Genomic DNA, 19,848 nt, shown 5'->3' with positions numbered 1-19,848 from the left:
TGAAAAACGCTCTGGTCGTCCAGTTGAAGTTGATGACGACATAATCAAAGCAATAATCGATTCGGATCGTCACAGTACAACACGTGAGATTGCAGAGAAGCTTCATGTATCACATGCATGCATTGAAAACCACTTAAAACTTGACTATGTTGAAAAACTCGATACATGGGTTCCTCACGAACTGAATGAAACGCATTTAACGCAACGCATTAACAGTTGCGATTTGCTAAAGAAACGTAATGAAAATGATCCATTTTTAAAACGACTGATAACTGGCGATGAAAAATGGGTTGTTTACAACAATATCAAGCTGAAAAGATCGTGGAGCAGGAAAGGTGAACCAACTCAAACAACATGAAAAGCTGATATTCATCAAAAGAAGGTTTTGTTATCAGTTTGGTGGGATTAGAAAGGAATTGTCTACTTTGAACTCTTACCACCCAACCGAACGATCAATTCTGATGTCTACATTGAACAACTAACGAAATTAAACAATGCAGTTGAAGAAAAGCGGCCCGAATTGACAAATCGAAAAGGTGTTGTATTCCATCATGACAATGCAAGGCCACACACATCTTTGGTCACTCGGCAAAAATTATTGGAGCTCGGTTGGGATGTTTTGCCACATCTACCATATAGTCCTGACCTTGCACCATCTGATTACTTTTTGTTTTGATCTTTACAAAACTCCTTGAATGGTAAAAATTTCAATAATGATGATGATGTCAAATCGTATCTGATTCAGTTTTTTTTGCTAATAAAAACCAGAAGTTTTATGAACGTGGGATTATGATGCTGTCTGAAAGATGGCAAAAGGTCATTGATCAAAATGGGCAATACATTACAGAATAAAGTTATTTAGTTCCATGAAAAAATTGTCTTTGATTTTCTAAAAAAAATTCGCAATTACTTAGTTGCCAACCCAATATATTTCAGAACGCTAGGTAATTAGGGTGCCCCTATCCGCGTTCACCGTACGGTGAGGAGATCATCGCTTGCTTGAAATCATCGCCACTGTGGCGTAATGTTGAAAAAGTCCGGCTAAAAATAAACACACGCGTTCAAATACTACAAGATCCATTTGCTGACACATTCTCGGACCAATTGTTAGATATAGGCGATGGAAAAGTTACTGTCTATGAAAATACTGGATGCATAAAAATTGCCCACTAATTTCTGCACTATCGTTGATTCGCAAAATGCTCTCATTGACCGCATATTTCCCTATGTACGCACACAATACATAAATCATGCATGGCTGCCAGAAAGCGCCATTTTGGCAGCAAAAAATATGGACGTCGACGATTTAAACTTCAAGATACAGCAGTCGTTGCAAGGCGATTTGGTATCATACAAATCGATCGATACAGTTTGCGATGCTAACGAAGCTGTAAATTTTCCAACAGAATTTTTGAACTCACTGGATTTGCCAGGCAAGTCACGACACCTTCTACGACTGAAAGCTGGATCTCCGGTTATTTTACTTCGGAATTTGAACCCACCACAGCTGTGCAATGGCATACGATTGGTCATTAAAAAATTGATGAAAAACGTTATCAAAGCCACCATTTTGAATGGCAAATTCCGAGCCGAAAATGTTTTGCTGCCGCGAATTCCAATGATTTTTACAGACGTGCCATCGAATTCAAACGCGTTCAATTTTCCATTAGACTGGCATTCGCAATGACAATCAATAAATCGTAAGGCCAAATAATGTCTGTTTGCGGCTTAGATTTGGGCACACTACGTATGTTTTTTACACTGATAATTATACGTGGCATGTTCTCGCGCGGGCAAACCATCGAGCTTATTTGTGTTGGCTAAAGAAGTACTGACAAAAAATATCGTACACTGAATCGCTCTTCGAAATGAATATTGATTTTCTTTATTTCATTTTTATACTTTAGGATAAAAAAAAATATTTCTTTCTTCACTTTACGTTTAACTTTTAAGAGATCAAACAATGTATATATTCGTTACGTTAATGAAATACATTGTATTGAGAAAATGAATGGTTGGTGCTTTTTTTGTTTTTATCGGCGATCATAGTCTACAGCGCTCCATTCCTCTTTCTGTCATAGATCCCATCCCCACACACTTACAATACATTCGTTATTTTTCAATTAACAACAAAAATATTCACTAGAAATAATTTATATGGCAGAACAACGTTTGCCGGGTCAGGTAGTATTCTTATATTTATGTTTAAAATTCAATTTCTATAAATTATTAGCAGATGTAGTTTAAATAATTGAATTTTTATCTTTACTAATTTAATTATTTCACATTATATCAACTAGTATCCATACACATTTCACACAGTTTCAAAGTTATTTGAATTCTTTCAGACGATTTATATATTTGCTTATACCAAATAATTTATTTCCGCTATTTCAGACTTTATTTATACTTTGTTTGTTTTATGAAAGTTTAGACTCTTAATGGCGCTCTTTGGTATTCTGATTATAACAGTAGAAAATTATTTCTATCTTTAAGTTTAGGAAAGTTTCGGTGTGCTAGTTACATCTTATTAAGCTTAAGAATATAAACTTTCTTTCTTCATTTTACGCTGATTCTGTTCAGCATTTGTTAAAATTAAGTAAAATAAGAAAAAAAATGAATTTTATATTTTTATATAAATTAGTTTATGATTATAAATTCGAAATTGAAGTGTAAGAATTTTTGTCTACCTTTTCAACCAGGTTTTTCTTTTTTGTTTTCGAGGGGTTTTTTTTTTATAAATATTTTGTAACATAATGAAACTACTTTTTTACAGAATAGAACCGAATGACATCAGAAGTTATCTAAACATTGGTCGAGTCCTCACTTATTTACATCGATACAAAGAAGCTGAAGATATTTACAGAAAGGTAAATTTTTTCTTCAAAAAATGTTGTTTAATTTTCTTTTCTGAAAATAATCCAACTATGATGTTATTCATAATTTAATTTTAAAAATATTGTCTTAAGTCTTATCTCTTTATTTCCCTCCAAATAAATTTCTTTAAAGTCTTGATTTTGAAAATTTCAGTGATTTAATTCTTAATTAATATTTGTCAAATTTATAATTAATATTTCTTGAACTTACTTTTAATTTATTATTATTTCATTATCAATAAATGATTTTGGCATTTTCTATAATAAATTTCTGGAGTTCGTTTCATTATTTCAGTATAATGTACTTTAATATAATTTAACCTTGAATTTTTCCCTTTACAATTTATTTAATCACTTTTTGTCTTCTATCAAAGACTAATGTTACAATAAATATATTTCATTCCTCATTAATAATTTTAAAAAATTTTACAATGCATTATATCGAATTATTTTTATAATTAAATAATATGATGTAGGATTAAAATGATAATTTGGCACCAGTAATTCAAAGCCTGTAAGAGATTAGTTTAAAAATTACATTATACATTTGAGTGTTAGTAAAATTAAATAAAAGAAGTAGGGACAGCATTTTAAGTAACTAATTTTATTCCAACTCAAGTCCTTCGAAGAAATTGCTCCATTTGGTTTTTGGATAAACTAATAATTTCCTGCTTTACTTTTCTTGAAAATTTATTTTCTATTTTTCAATTGAAAAAATTCAACAACTTTCTTTTGAGCATAAGAAAGCAGAACAATCAAATATCTGAATGCCCCTTAGAATTTTAACTATCTACGCATAAAATATGAGACTTTAATTTATATGTAAGAGAGTTGATTGCAAAAGATTTTAACTTTAATTATACTTATTCATTGTCAGTTAATAGAAGACCTATTTTTCTAGGCGCAAACTTTATTGCCCATTCTGGAAATCCAGTCTCAGCAAGAGGTCCATGTTACGCCGAGCCATCTGCAGCTGTTTCTCAATTTGGCCTCCCTCATTTCGCAGAACCACAGTCGGCTAGAAGAAGCTGATGCTGTGAGATGAATTTGCGATATATTAATTTAATCTAAGAAAAGAATTTCCCATGATTCTCCTCTAAAATTAATTTCTAGAAACTTATTATTATTAGAATCTATTTTATTGATATCCTCTTTCTTATAATGACTTTTTAGATATTTTTCGGTCAATTTCAGATTTAAAAAAATTAATTAAAAAAACTTTAATTTTATTGAAATTAAATCTAACTTATGAAGTTAAATAATAAAAAAGAAAAGCTTTTCACTAAAGCTCTTATTAAAAGAAATCAAATAAAACTTTATTATATTATTATTTTTAATTTAACAATATTTAAATCATTTATTTCATTTTTCACTCTCATGCATAAAAAAGCTATCACTAGGTTCAAATGAATTTTTAATGGCACAGGATTGATGTATACCATCAAATTTCGAATTTTGAGCAAGAGGTCAAAAAGAGAAAATAAATTTTCTTTTGAAATTCATTGCATGCTTAAAAGAGACTTTTTAGCACAATAAACTCAATTATATCTTGTAAATAAAAACCCAGTTAGATTTTGCACTGCTTTGGCTATAACAAACGATCCTTTTATCAATTTACGATTCATTTTTGATTATTCCTGAAGAAAGAAGAGGGTATCTACTGAATAATTACTAAAAGTTTTCATCAAAAGAAATTCTCCATATCATTTCATCTTCAAAGAATTCCCAAAAGAAATTTTAAATTCCATTAGTTAGCTATCAATTGGTGTCAATTGGCTGTAACGTGATGCTATTTGGGGACATGTAATCACCAAAATGCCTAAAAAGCTCTCTCCCCCAATATTAACTTGGTTTTAAACACCACGCAGAAAAGTAGTGTTATTTTCGAAAGGGTTAATAAATATTATTCATGTACTGAAATATGCATGAGTTACTTCATAGCTTATTAGCAACCATTTCTGAATTCACATAAAAATTTTATAGTATGATTTTGTTGTAGAAAAATAGTTAATTATATGGTCGAAGAATATTGACGAATATTTTCGTTAAAAATTAAATTTTTAAATTGATATTAATTAATGTAATAAAATATATAGGAGCATATGTAACAGAGTTCATCTAAAAATATATCCAGTTATATTTTACAAGAATTCCGAAAAGAACAATTATTAAGAAAATTAATGACATTAAATAATGGCTAAAAAAGAGATGAAGTGCATTGATTAGTCTTAGTTGAAATTATTCAGTTAAAAATTTACGTACTATTATTGATTGTATTAAAGAAAACATTGCACGAGAGTAATTGTGTCTCACTAATGCAATCAATATTTCCGTCTCTCACCCAGTTAAATTCATGTAACTTAAAAAGAGTTAAAAGCATTCAAATTCTGAAAATAAAAAATAATTATAAACAAATAGCAATAAATGATTTCATTCCATAAATGAAATTGTTTACAATTTAATCGTGAAAATTAATTTAATTTGGATCGTTTTCATTTTAATGAATTAAAAATTATTTGAATGTTTTTATATATAGTGGCACAAAAAATTGAGAGTACACTTTACTTTTACTTGATAAATATGACTTTCAATATAAATAACACATTAACGGGAATGGCAAACATGTATTTATTTTTACACATAACAAATGGTTTAATTTAGAGTAAAAATAAAGAAAATTCAACGAAAAACTTCTAAATTGAAAATTTTTAGAAGCATTTTAAATAAACATACGCAGAATTTTGCCTCAAAAAATTGAGAATACACCAATGAAATTTTTGCAATATCACGCATAGAAAGAACGTGCCCCTATAAAGTTGTATGTCTTTTAGCTCTTATAATGAATGACCTCTAAACGTCACAGTACTGATTCGACCAATTTTTGGTGATGTCTGACGATATCCCATTCTTCTTGAAACACTTGTTTAAAATGGGTTTTATTTCTAATTTTTTTGTTTTTGAACCATTTTTTCGAGTATGGCCCCGAATATTCAATAGCATCGATGTCAGGGTACTGTGGTGATGGTGTGTAGCTGCTGTTTACAATGAAAAAGACACCATATTTTGACGTTCTGCTGGGGGTCGTTGTCCTGCTGGAAAATGGAATTTCCATCTGAATCCAAATTTTTAACACTTTCCTTTAGACTGCTGCGACCATATGGTTCATCCAACTTGTTGCAGAAACTTTTCAAATCATAGGCAGAAGTTTAAGTGCTGAAACTGTGCGAATTGCCATTAGACAAGCTGGATATAAAAGTCGCATTGTTAGAGAGAAACCGTTCATCAGCTTGCAAATTTAAAAAAAGCATTTGAAGTGTGCAAAAACTCGTCAATTGAAGACCAATAAACTTTGGAATAAAGCTATATTTAATAATGAAAAAAAAACTCAACATTTTTGGCAGTGACAGCCATCGTACTGTATGGAGAAAACCTAATACTGCTTTGGATTCAAAAAATTTAGGTCCAACAGTTAAACATGATGGTGACTCCATCATGATTTGAGGTTGCATGGCTTCATCAGGGGAAGGAAATTTAATATTTATAGATGGCATTATAAACGATATGGTTTACTTGGATATATTTCGCAGCAATCTAAAGAAAAGTGCTAAAAATTTGGGTTTAGATGGAAATTTCATTTTCCAGAAGGACAACGACCCCAAACAGAATGCCGTAACGTCAAAATATGGTGTCTTTTTCATTGTAAACAGCAGTTACACTCCCCACCACAGTACACCGACATCAATACCATTGAATGTTTGTGGGCCACACTCGAAGCAGTGGTCCAAAAACACAAAATTAGTAACAAAACCCATTTAAAACAAGTGTTGCAAGAAGAATGGGGTAAAATATCTTCATATACCACCAAAAATTGATCGAATCGCTACCATGACGTTTATAGGCCATTATAAGAGCCAAAAGACATGCAACTAATCACTGACACTTATTTCTAAGTGTGATATCGCAAAAATTTCATTAGTGTATTCTCAATTTTTTGAGGCAAAATTCTGCGCATGTCTATTTAAAATGCTTCTGAAACTTTTCAATTTAGATGTTTTTATTTGATTTTTCTTTATTTTTACTCTAAATTAAACCATTTGTTATGTTTAAAAATAAAAACATGTTTGCACTTATCGGTAATGTGTTATTTATATTGAAAGTCGGGTTTATCAAGTAAAAGTAAGGTGTACTCTCAATTTTTTGAGCCACTGTATATTCTTCAGCAAAAAAAGTGTTAAAATATTTTTTTCCAAAATAGCCTGTGAATAATTATTATCTTTTGCTGCTATTTCAGTAAAAGAGAAAAAAATCAATAAATGAAAAAAAAATCCATCGAGAATATATCAACTTATTGCAAAGAAATTAAATAATAAAATTCGGAATTTTTAGACATGTCTAATTTACATTTTCTTCAGACGATTTTATTGATCTGTCTAGAAAATAATTTCTGTATACATTAGTTTTAAAAATTGGATGAAAAGTCTTGTCAGTAATTAGTCAACATTGAGAAAAATAAAGGCAATGTTCAGTTTACATGTAAATGAACAGTTACTTAATTATCTTAAGTTATGCAAGTTAATTTATTCATTTCAAACAATATATTTATAAATTCTTAATGCGTTCCTTAACTACACATATTTTTTATCTCCTTATTATGCAGTTCAGTTAATTAAGATAATGACTATGTTTTTATTTTCTTAAATTTCAGTTTACAACGTTTTGGGTGGTGGGTGGTGTCAAGTATTGAATATTTCTTTAGCATTTTTAACTATTGGTTTTTGGAGTTTTTCAAAAATTGCGAAAAAGCGGATAATCATTGATATATTTAGCTATATAATCTCTTACATACAAGTTTCAAAGAAAAATAACTTTTTTAAGGGAAAACTTTTGCATAAAAATGCGTTAAATGCTGATAAATCTTGCACATTTTTAATTTCAGTACTGAAATATAAGCTTTATTCAATAAAATGATTATTTTCCAATAAATTATTGAAAGATTATTATTACCATTATTTCTAGCTTTACAAAGAAGCACTTGTACTTCGATCTGATTTTATCAAAGCTTATTTGAGCAGAGGTGATGTTCTACTGAAATTGAACAAGTAAGAATCGAAACTTTTGTACTAATTTTTCATTTTGCTTGAATTTTTTGAAAAAAAAAACATTGCTAAGCATTTTTTAATTACAGCTCTAATTTCGTAATCCAAAAGTCTTTTTAAAATAACGTAATTAGAATTCTTCTCATGCTACTTCCCTTTTAACTTCTTTTAATATTCCTGAAATCGTGCCTGTTTTTTTTTAGGAGTAAAGAAGCTGAAGCTCTGTATCACAGGGCTCTGGAATATGACGACACGAATCCCGATTTATATTTCAATGTGAGTCTCTCTTATCCGTATCGAAATTCTGGTATTTAAAATATTTTATAGCTTTATTTCATTACTTAAAAAAGTCTAAGAAATATCGTTTTTCTTAAGTTTCCCATTCAGTTTTCACTTGAATAAAAGAATAAATTCCAAAAGTAAAAAGAAAATATTCAATAAACAAATAAGAAAAAGATATTTCCTTCTTAAAATAGCAATTATTTAAATGATTAATCAAAAAAATTAATTAATTTTCTTTAATAAAGTGATGAAGAATCTTCTACTAAGATGAATTATGAGGCATGATTCCTCGAGGCTGATTTTCCTTTGTTATAAAATTTACATTTCCTTTTCAAAAACCTACCCAAAAGTATACTTTCATTATTCTTTTCCATATGAAGGAATTATTTACATAATATGCAATTGAATTTTATGCATTAATTGCTTTCATATGTCAGCAAAAATCATGGTAAAATGCCCTGCAATCCCAATTAGATTGCACAAATACGGTAATATGTAAAAGCAAAAGATTACATGCAACTTATTCCTGGGAAAAAAAGGCTTTATTTCTTTGAAAATTTTGACAGATCTTTCTTTAAAATCAACTATTTTAACAAAGACTTAAACTATTTCCTGTACCTTTTATTTAAATGAAATTTTTGCAATTTTCCTTTTTTTTAAGAGGCAGTTTTTTTGGGTTTTTTTTTCGAAAACTTTGTCTTATTTTCTGATTGGGAAATTGTTAGGGTGTGAAAATATTAATGAACAGAATATAAATAAAAAGAGCAATTTAATTTAAAATTTAGCATTTTTTAATGGAATACTTTGTTTCAATATGATTTAATTAAATATGATAAATTTTAATATGATTTAATTTAATTAATTTAATTTAAAATTTATTTAGAAAAATGAAACAAAAAAAACAGTGTGAAATTTACACACCCAATTATATTTCCATCTGTCACATTTTAATTTCAGATTCTCAGTTTAAGCAGAGTTGTTCTAAAGTATTATTAAGTTAAAATATTCGAAAATTTATCGAGAAATAAACAGTTGAAAAAAGAAAAAGTTTTAAAAGAATAAAAGATAAATTAATTCAATAAATTTTATTTAACTCATTTTTTGTGTTCCTTTAAAATCTATACTGTAAGTTAAATAAATATAGTGCTAATAATTAAAAACGATTGATTGATTCTTATTTTTTAGTTAGGTGTCGTTCTAATGGATCAAGGCAGAAATTCAGAAGCTATTGAATCATTCAACAAAGCTCTAAACGTGGAACCCGATCACGAGGTAGGAGACAGTGTCATTCTTTCATAATTTTTTCGTCTGGTAAAAGTATTATTCACCATTCAAGTTTTGATTTGAAACCTCTATTTCCTTACAGAAATCTTTAGAGTTTTCGACGCTCTTGTTGCACAATTCCAATGTTCCTAATCATAAAAACTTGGCAAAAATACGGTAAGTTAATTGTTTGCTTTTTGCCGAACGTTTTATTATGAAATGAAAGATCTTGTTTAGATATATAAACATCCCGTTTAGAAGCAAAGCAACATTAGGACTATTTTAAAATTTCTAAACTATTGCCAGCCGGCGAGGACGACACCTGAGCTTGCACTGCCGCAAATTCCACCATATGCCAGCAAGAGGATATTTGTTTCTGATGATTTTAACTTGCATGAAATCATGTTATTTGGTAGTTCTTCGGTGGAATCATATCACGAACTTGGATTACTTCGGCTCCTACCACATCTTTGTGAAATCTTTATTTCTACTAATAATAAAGATGAATACGCGTGTTGCGTGCTAGGCCAGGTCGTTTGAAATAGTGCTACCAAATTTGGTGCATATATACTTCGGAGGGTAGGAATGTGTGTCTGGAATCGTTTTTTGAAATTTTACTAAAATTTAATCAGTTCAAAATTGTTCGGAATTTGAATTTTTTTTATTCTCATCACACCGTATAGTTCGAAAATAATTTTTATATCAAATTAAGATTTAAAAGCTGTCTTATCAATAATAAACAATTTGTTTAGTAAAATTTTTTATGTTTTAATTCATTTTTAAAAATATATTTTAAGCATATTTTATAACATATATATCGTTTTTGAATTGCAACAAGTCGTTTCATTGTTGCTGCCATATTCCATCCTGGCTTTTTTTTTCCCGTATTATTGCTGATCAAGTTACGATGATTCCGTTTTTATGTGTTCCGTTCCTATTTTTCCGTTTTGAGTAGGTTTAAGTATAATGTTTATTTTTAATTAAATTTTTGTATTTTGTTGTGTTTATTAATTTTGCCCAATTGAAAACAAAACATTAGCTGTAACGGTTATTATATCAAATACCAGTGAGTTAATGTGTTAGCCGATAAATGGCGTGATGGTTTTCCTATTGCATATACGTATTTAACGGCTGTGCATCAATATACTCATTTCTGGGGAATTGTTTCCGCAGTTCGTTGCATGATGGATTCCTCTAGATCAGCGCTAAGAACAGTTACCAAATTTTTTTCACTCAAGAAGTGAGCACACTTCACAAATTTATTGCAGGATGAAAGAGATATAAAAAGAACAAAGTCTCGAATATTGCATCATATTCCGGTGGTGTCAGCGTGATGAGGCGGGATGCGTAAACATTAAACACAGGCAGGCGCCCAATGTGGCCAACAGTGACAAGGTTTCGGTTGAGGAGGAACTGATAAGGCGAAGCGTCGGATAACCACACGTGAAAATGCTTTTGCTTTGTAGCAAAGAACTGCATCATATAATCCACAAAATGTTTCGTTATGGCGAAGTTTGCGCACAGTGGGTGCCCAAGCATCTGGATCTGTCAGCAACCGAGGTGTTTCTACATTGAAGCCATCTACTCCCTTTCTACTCACCGAAATCAGTGTTTCAATGTCAATAGCGTTTATTACTGCTCAATATAACCTGTAATACATGTCATTAAACATAAATACACTGCTATTTCATTCACTTTTCATTTGGGTATAGCTTATACAATTAAAACTTTTTTTTCAGAATTAAGCAATGGTGAGAATTTTTAAAGTACGTCCATTTTTAAACACTGATGTTCTTTCCACTGATATGAAAATTCTATATATGAAGACAAATACAGAAAATTAAATTAAAGAAATGCATAACACTATAAGCAGAATGGCGTAAGGCCTCTAAAACAGTATACTTTAATCGAAATTTGAAATTTAAAAATTTAATATCGTTGCAGCGTACTTAAATATAAATACAGTAAACAAAACAATGAAAAGTATTAATGTAGAATGCACTTCATGACATTTAAAAAATTTATTAAAATTTGAAAAAAATTATACCAAAATAAAATTGGTAACACTGAAAAGCTTATTAATTATTTAATTTAAAAGTGATTTTGAAAATCTTTTTCGCGCGATTATATGCTCCGAAATTATTGAAATTATTATTTTGATAGCTTTAAAAAATCTAATAAAATTTTTGAAAATCTTAGAAATTTGAGATTTTTATAATGAACACCTGTTATTTAAGAAGCCAAATTTCGCCAAAAATTTGGTTTTTCTTGGTCCAGTCATTTGTCTCCTAGAGCGTTTTATATCATTTTTGTTGACGCATGTTTGCAATTTACAAATAATATACCAGCCTATAAATATTTTTATTTTAAAGGCATCCTCATTACTTCAATTGCACATTTTATTTCTATCCCAAATAAATGACAAGTGTATTTGTCTTAAGAGAAATATTTGCTGGATTTTTTTTTTTTCTTTTTAAATCATTTTTAATAATAATGAATTTTCCCCTTTTCTAGGCTTGAAAAGATACTCGACAGGGGAAAAGAAACGGAGAGAATCTACATCAATTTGGGTTTGTTGGCAATCAACAACCAGAACTTTCTGAGTGCTGAAAAGTTTTTCCGCAAAGCTCTGCAGGTAAGCTCTTCTAAATAGAAGAGTTTTGTGAATGGAAACTTTATTTTAGACATGATTATTAATTAAGCCATAAATTAAATTATTTACCACTTACTTCTACTGTTTGCTTGTCATTCGTTCCCATTTGAACACGGTTTCTGAGGTTCTGATTGGCTCACCCGATCACTTTATTAAAAAGCGAGTCATTTTAAAAGAAAGTAAAAGAAACAAAATATATGTCAATCTATGGTGACGAATAATGTATGATCTCAAAATGAAGCATTTCTTTTTTTGCGTGAATGATACAAACAAATTAATTATACCTAAGGGAAATGTAAAAATTATATTTTTAGAGAAAACTTTGAAATAATAAACTATTTCTTTAAAAGTGAATGTTATTGGTCTTAATAAGCTGTGACTTTAAAAAATAGGAAGTAGTCTCCCAAAAATTTTCTCGCACATTCTCTAATAAACTTGTCATGCCAGAAAACTCCTTCCCTAGCACTGGTGTACAATAGTACGAAATACTAACTTCTGGCATGAATTTAGCATTTTTACTGTATCAATCGTGTCAGTTATGTGGCGATTAATCTCTGACATGCGACTAATAGTACCTAAAAATGGAATTTGTGTTTTAGATACGCTTTTCTCAACTGATTGGAACAAAAATTTGACACAAAACTTCCACTTGTAGTCACAGAATCCCATACCAAATTTGATATATTTAAGTCACTGCGTTTTTAAATGATCGCGTTTACGTGTTTCTGAAAGTACAGACCGAAAGACAGTCAAATCCTCGTTGGATTTGGCTCAAATGGTGATAGGTGTTTACACTGCAGATATTAAATCGATGTACCGAATTTTATAGATCTATCTCTCTTCGTTTTGTAATTAACATGTTGACTTATATTCGAACATACGGACTTCCTCTGAGAAGATTTTTCACAAAATTTGGTAGAAATCTTCAAATTTGGTGTAAAGACCGTACACTAAATTTCATCCGTCTAGACCAGGGATGGGCAAACTTTTTCGGTCGCAGACCAAAAATCGAAAAAAAAAAAAAAAAAATTTCGGGCCAAGATAAATTTTTGAAAATGAGAAAAACAATATACAAGTACTAAAATTTAAGTATGTTAATGAGATGAATGAAATTGCGATTTCATTTTTAAAAGTTCCTTATATTGAGGTTCGAAGTGAGATGTACTGATTCTAAGGAACGAGGCTAAATGCTCATCTGTCAGTCTACTTCAGAAATTATTCTTTCTAAGGTTCATAGATGAAAACACTTGTTCACATATATAAGATGGAGCAAACATAGCACTGATTTTCTTGGCGTGAGTTATTAAATTTGGAAAACTTACTTTCGATAAAGATTTGTAAAACTCTAACTTTTGCATATTTAGAAACAACTGTTCGAGATGATTGTTAGATTGCAACTCAATTAATTCAAACTGCAAAGCTGAGCTCACTGCTTATGAGACAGATATCAGTAGAAAAACAGGCGGAGAATATAGAGAGAAAATAAGAGACGTAATAGTACGTTACATAATAAGTAATAATGACAGGCAGGGTGGACTAACTGAAGATGGAAGGCCGAAAATCACCGAGTTAAACAAAGATTAAAGGTCCACTTTGCTCCCCATCGCCATTGGTGCGATTAAGAATATGCCAACAGTAATATTAGCGATACATTCATTCTATATAGCAAAAAAACTGTAATTATCGAGTTTTTCAATGCTGTCCACAGTTTAGCTAATTTTTTGAGAAATGTGTCAGTTCTAATATTGACAGATAAAGTATTCACATTAGCGGAATATTTTTTTCGAAATTATGTAAGCTCATTCTCTTTTCGGTATTCTCAACTTTTATAACTAATGATTTCTATTTGCCCTGCTTCATAACATAATGATTTATGTTCTTTTTTGTATAGAAAGATGCCACATCCCGGGAAGCCCTCTTCAACCTGGCTTTATTATTGTCTGAGCAGCAGAAACAAGCAGAAGCAATCTTTTACCTCGACAAGCTGCTGAAGGTGGGTAATAAATTAATAAACAGCTGTTTTTGTTTGTTTTTCGTTTTTTGGGGAGGGAAGGGTTCCCCCGCTCTATTGCACCGTTTGTAATTGATAGTTTTCATAGATCCGTGGAATAGCCTATCTATATTTCCTTTTGTTAGACAAAATTATCTCGGACACATAACAGAATAGAAGCTTTAAAGTATCTGCTTAGTATTCAGTTTTCCACTCGTTCTTTCTTTGAAGAAGTGAAATGTTAATGCTTTTGAGGTACGGTATAAGCTGTACAATCTTCAGAGATATCAACTATATCGTTCGTAAAATATGAATAATATCTTAACCAAACTTTTGACAATTTCACTTGTATGAGAAAAATGAAGATCTGAGCTATCTTAAATTGCCATCAAGTGAAATATAATTTTTGTTCATTGATTAACTCGTTCGAATAAAAGCAATATCATTATTCTGCAACGTCTTTTATCAATATAATTACAGAATAAATATATATGCATTAACTTATTTGTACACATAAAAAATCATTATGTTTAATTGCAAATTTCTTGCAGCTCTACCCCGATCACATCAGCGGACTGCTGTTACTTGCCGACATTCATGTCAATTATTTGAAAAATCTTGACTCGGCAGAAAAGGTAATGGACTTTCATTTCGCCACTTTTTTCGCTATCTATAGTAAAGATTTAATGATTTTGAATTCCATTGGCTAAAAAGAAAAAATCACACCTGATGGTTTAAATTCCTTTTGGTATTTTGAGGTTTCTCCTTTTCTGGGTTTTTTCGAAGGGATGCTTATTTCTTCTCAGATTATACCAATTTAGAGTTTTTATTTTCCATCTCTCACAGAGAAACATCTATCTTTTTTTTTTTTTTTAAGGAACAATTGCTACGATAGGTAATCACAGGCAATCAATTATTTATGTTTAAAAAATATATATAATCTATCCCACTGAAGCCGAGTTTCAGCTACACGAAGCCAAATTTCAACTAAATTAAAACATTTAATAATTATTTTTTTATCAGATTAGGTAAATCAAGTAGCAGAACAAAGGTGAGGTCGTCGATGGGCCGAACTTCACATTTAACAAACTGAACGGCAGAGGAGGGGACTTGTACTCGGTATATATAGTGATCACCGAGTTCTGCTATGTGCTTTCAGTTTCGGGGACAATCAAAATCCATCGACAAATTGGAAATTTACTTCCTCAATCTGCGTAATCGAAATTACCTAAATCTCCAGCGAGGATAAGAAAGTCGAATCCCACATTTTGCTTCCTCGGAAAATCATATCTCCCGGTAGGCCTACAGGATGTTTTTCTGCTGGTTTATAAGAATATATACCAAGAGACAGATTCTAATAAATTCATGAATTAAAGATTTCTAAAGCATTTAAATTATTGTGTCCCCTTGGCTGTAAATCTGCACAATAATATGGGTTTTTTACATCTATGGAGCAAATAAAATTTTTAAATTTCTATAAGAGATTTTTAACTTTATATAGTCAAGCAGATTTCAACTTATATTGTGTGGGCTTTCTTCTGGGAACAAGTTTATATGAGATAAATGAAGGCACTTATAATTTTGCTTGATTTTATGGCATTTTTAACCTTTCAATTCGACTTCAAAGAAGTAGAATGGGAATGAATGTTGCAAATGACATTCAGATATGAATTATATTGGAGATTTTACGATAGGACATTGAAAAAAACATGATTCAAAACTGATAGCCTAAATGATGCGAAGAGAACCAAATTTTAATTGGTCTCTCTCTCTCTCTTTATATATATATATATATATATATATATATATATATATAAGCATTATTTTATGTAAAGCAGAATGCAGTTTCGAAGACATTGAAGAGACTGTATTTTTTAAAGTTCGATTTATTCTGTCCGGGAGGCAAGTATGATTATTTACAAGAAGGCGCGGACAAGGCACGTCCGCCACAGACCGGCACAAAAGCAGATGTCGAAAAGGAGCGAAATAAATTATCCCTCGTCTTATATAACCTGAGATTTTGATAGGGAAAATATTTCTTCATTGTGATAATATATTAATAAAATTCTGATAGGGATTTCTGACGCATGTCCATCGAAGTAAGGGAAACGCAGGGATCTTTTAAAAAGAAGTGCTTACTGGACATTTTTCTACCCCTTCACACGGAGTGTGGGAAAGTTAGACTTTTAGCCGATTCAGCAATTTTATAAAGCTTCTCTTGAATTAAGGAGAGACAGTGAAATTGGATCACGAAATAAGAGAATATTTTAGAATGAAATTACTATGGGCTAAATTAAGATAAAATCTTGGAAATTAATTAAATTGAAATTAGAATTAAAATATCATTACATATATATATATATATATATATATATATATATATATATATACAGAGAGAGAGAGAGAGAGGGTGAAAGTTTTTAAGTCAAAAAATATTTCTTATGAATCTTTTATGAAAAATTTCCTAGTTAATTTATTGAATAGTTGAATACCAGTTATTCAATAAATTAATTTCAGTTACTGATGGATAAGTTATTCGATTCAATTCAATTACTGATGGAAATCAGTAAATGAAAAGAGAATGATTTACCAAATATATCTCATGTCTTTGAAGAATTAAATAAAAAGCAAAAAGATATAATTCTATGGCATCTATGTCCATCACCTTAATATGCTGAATAGTTTGAAAACATATCAGATTTTTACTCAACAATAATTTCAGATTTTTCAACAAGAAATTGCAACCAACTCTGTTATTTGCAATAATAAAATATACTTTCTTGCATTTTTCTTTAGTGCTATCAGAGAGTATTGAAATTAGATCCAACCAACCAAAAGGCTCTGCACAACCTCTGCGTGCTTCATTTTGAACGAGAGGATTTTGAGACTGCAGAAAGGTGTTTCGTGCACACGCTGACACTGCACCCCAGTGTCCGTTACATCCAGGATCATTTGGACGTCGTAAGGAGCATTCTCCGGCAAGAAAGAAAGAAAGTGGTCTTGGAACATCTGATGACCCCTTATTCTGTCAGCTGACAGCCCTCGTCCAAAACTGGTTTTCCCATGAGCTTTGAAAATTTGAAGATCATCATTTCTTGCAAGTGTGCAGATTCAAATCCAATCAAGAGCAATCCAGATGTGTATCCATAAGGATTAAGAAAACAGGTTGGTGGCTTAGAGTTTGGCCAAACCAATGCAAAAGAATTCCATGGGTTCTCAACTTACAAGAGGCCAGTGGCTTTAGGGCAGTATTGATTTTGGGACCAGGGAATCTTGAGTTTGAAGCACAACTCCACTAAAAAACTCACGTGTATGAGGAGTTAGTGCTCATTAAATCTGACATTGAGATAGAATCATCATGTAAGCGGTGTAGAAGATCCGAAGCAGTCAGTTCAAATGTCGTCCTCTTCACAAAATCACAGTTCAAAACTACGAACTCAGTCTCAATTTTCCTGCTGCAGCAAATCGAGGCATTAATATAAAGAAAATTAACATTTTATCTCTCATAATTCTTTTTCTGGAAAATTTTATATCCATTTAATCTATATATATGTAGGAAACGAAATGGCAAAAGTGACAACAATGATAAAGACTTAATTGAATTAAGCAAAATTCAAATACATTTTTTTGATAATTTTGATGAAAGATTTCAAGCTGATACATATTTTTAGCATAAAATTGTTGAGCAATATGTTTCCATTATCCCAAAATTTCAAATAATGATGTCATTCTCAGACTGGATCTGGATAGCTTAAATATAAAAATATATATAATAGTCTTTTTGTGACTTTGTTGTACCACGTCAGTTAATTGTCGACAATTAGGCTGATATTTTGAATCAAACTAAAGTGACCTCGAGTTTATTTTGAACTTCTATCTCTCATGTAGAATGAACTAATAAATCAATTAACACTAGAAAATGCAATATTCAATAAGATAAAAAAAATCCAAATTTGGTCAAAATATTAAGAAAATGAATAGTTGATATTGCGACTCAAATGAATATATATATTTTTTTAATGAATTCAATTTTGAAAAATCATAGGCAGTCTTACAATTTTCTAATAATTTCAAATTCCAGGTGGTTTTACTGTAAAAAAAGCCCTTTGTTATGTTTGCTAGTAAATTGTTCTGCAATTCTGATAATAACAAATTTCTTCAAATAGAATTGGTTTTAAAAAATACACTGTTTAGTTTGATAAGTAAACGGTGAAAAATTGTTATTTTAAACAAATAATTATTTGATTTTGATCAACTAACTCCCAGTCACTTGTTGTAAAATGATCATGGAGCTATTGATAAAATACCACATGTGCATGATGGTGGTTTAAAAAAGTACTGAATCTAATGCAAGAACTAGCTGTCGCAGATTAGAATAACAAAACTCAAATTTTATATTTAATCCCTTATTTTTTATTAACTCAATTCTGTAATTTTAATGAAATCACTTGAATGCTATGAATTTTTTATAAAATCTTTTAAACTAGGCGTTTAGAGAATTAAAATTTTAATGAGATGATACTGCTACAAAAATAGAAAAAATTTTAAAGTATATCTCTGTGAAGGATATTTGAATTTTTAAAATTCTTGCAATCATCTGTCATATGCACCAATGATATTTTATGGCTGTAAATATAATGTAAAATATTATGCATAAAAACTCAGGAATTCCAAAAGAACAAGGAAAATGCTAATAATTCAAATGAGATTTAAATTTTGCTCACAAGACATGAATATGTTGGAATTCCAATTGGAAATCATCATTCACATATTTTAATAAGGTCTGTCAAATGAATTATTAAAAATACTTTCACTATTTTCTTGCCAAGAAACTAAACAAAGTCTTCTCCTATTCAAACATGATGGAATGGAATATGAACTGCATTTCAAATCACAGTTCTCTTTTACTCTTCTTATGCTTATGCAATGGAAATATTACATTTGTCTATGTTCTTCTTTTAAACCAATAAAAGCAATATTATATTCTTTTCTGAGATTTTTTAAATTTATATCTTTAAATAAATAAACTGTCATGCAATTTTTTTAAGATTCAAGGATTTTGCCAGATTGTGTCAAAATAACAGCTAACAATTTATATTTTAATAATGAAAAAAATTATGTTTAATTCCTTGGTAAAAAAAATCCAATTTGCAAATAATTGGGAATTTTAAGCAATTACATGTATACTGTTTCTCAGAATCCATCATTTTACTCTTCCTGAAAATTTATGTAAATTTTAAAAACTTGTACACAAATGTCATAATTCTTATCAATGTAATACAATACAGCTTTCCTTATATAAAAAAAATCAAAATTATTTAAACAATATTTATAATATTTATTTTCTGACAGAAATTTTTTGGATATATTTCCACACTTTTATTGCTTTTAAATTTTTGTAATAAACTACGATGTTGCATCAAAAAGGGCAAAACAGACACAATTATTATTTTTTACAGCAAACTTATGTGAAAAATGAAATATAATTATTCCCACCCATGCTGATAATGATAATAATATTTAACTAATAGGGATTAGAGCTATTTTTAATCAATGTTTTTGTTCATTTTGTTGTTTTTTCTGTCAAAAGAGTTTCTTAGTTATAAATATCTAGTATACAAAAGAGGATGCACTCATATTTGTGAACACTTTTTTACAATTACTGTGTAATTTTACAATCAATTTATT

The 19,848-nt window shown here is 30.0% G+C and overlaps 1 protein-coding gene across 3 annotated transcripts in view; it reads left to right on the top strand.

Moving 5' to 3' along the window:
* Positions 1-19,848, top strand: part of LOC129965809 (protein O-mannosyl-transferase Tmtc3-like) — an 87,505-nt gene that overhangs the window by 67,119 nt on the left and 538 nt on the right. The window contains exons 12-21 of one of the 3 annotated variants that reach the window (XR_008784240.1): positions 2,777-2,870; positions 3,778-3,912; positions 7,893-7,975; positions 8,176-8,248; positions 9,440-9,526; positions 9,621-9,694; positions 12,032-12,152; positions 14,062-14,163; positions 14,712-14,795; positions 16,957-17,325. Coding sequence is in view for 2 of the 3 variants with exons in the window: in XM_056080015.1 (XP_055935990.1) it covers positions 2,777-2,870; positions 3,778-3,912; positions 7,893-7,975; positions 8,176-8,248; positions 9,440-9,526; positions 9,621-9,694; positions 12,032-12,152; positions 14,062-14,163; positions 14,712-14,795; positions 16,957-17,196 (1,093 nt within the window). In the remaining variant the exon portion in view is untranslated. Of the gene's footprint in view, positions 1-2,776; positions 2,871-3,777; positions 3,913-7,892; positions 7,976-8,175; positions 8,249-9,439; positions 9,527-9,620; positions 9,695-12,031; positions 12,153-14,061; positions 14,164-14,711; positions 14,796-16,956; positions 19,111-19,848 lie in introns of those variants that run through there. The other 2 variants (XM_056080015.1, XM_056080027.1) reach the window with 2 other exon arrangements.

Source organism: Argiope bruennichi, chromosome 1 (genome assembly GCF_947563725.1).
Source record: "Argiope bruennichi chromosome 1, qqArgBrue1.1, whole genome shotgun sequence".
Lineage (NCBI taxonomy): Eukaryota > Metazoa > Arthropoda > Arachnida > Araneae > Araneidae > Argiope > Argiope bruennichi.
Note: the sequence above shows the minus strand (reverse complement) of the source record. Positions and strands in the feature narration are given on the sequence as shown.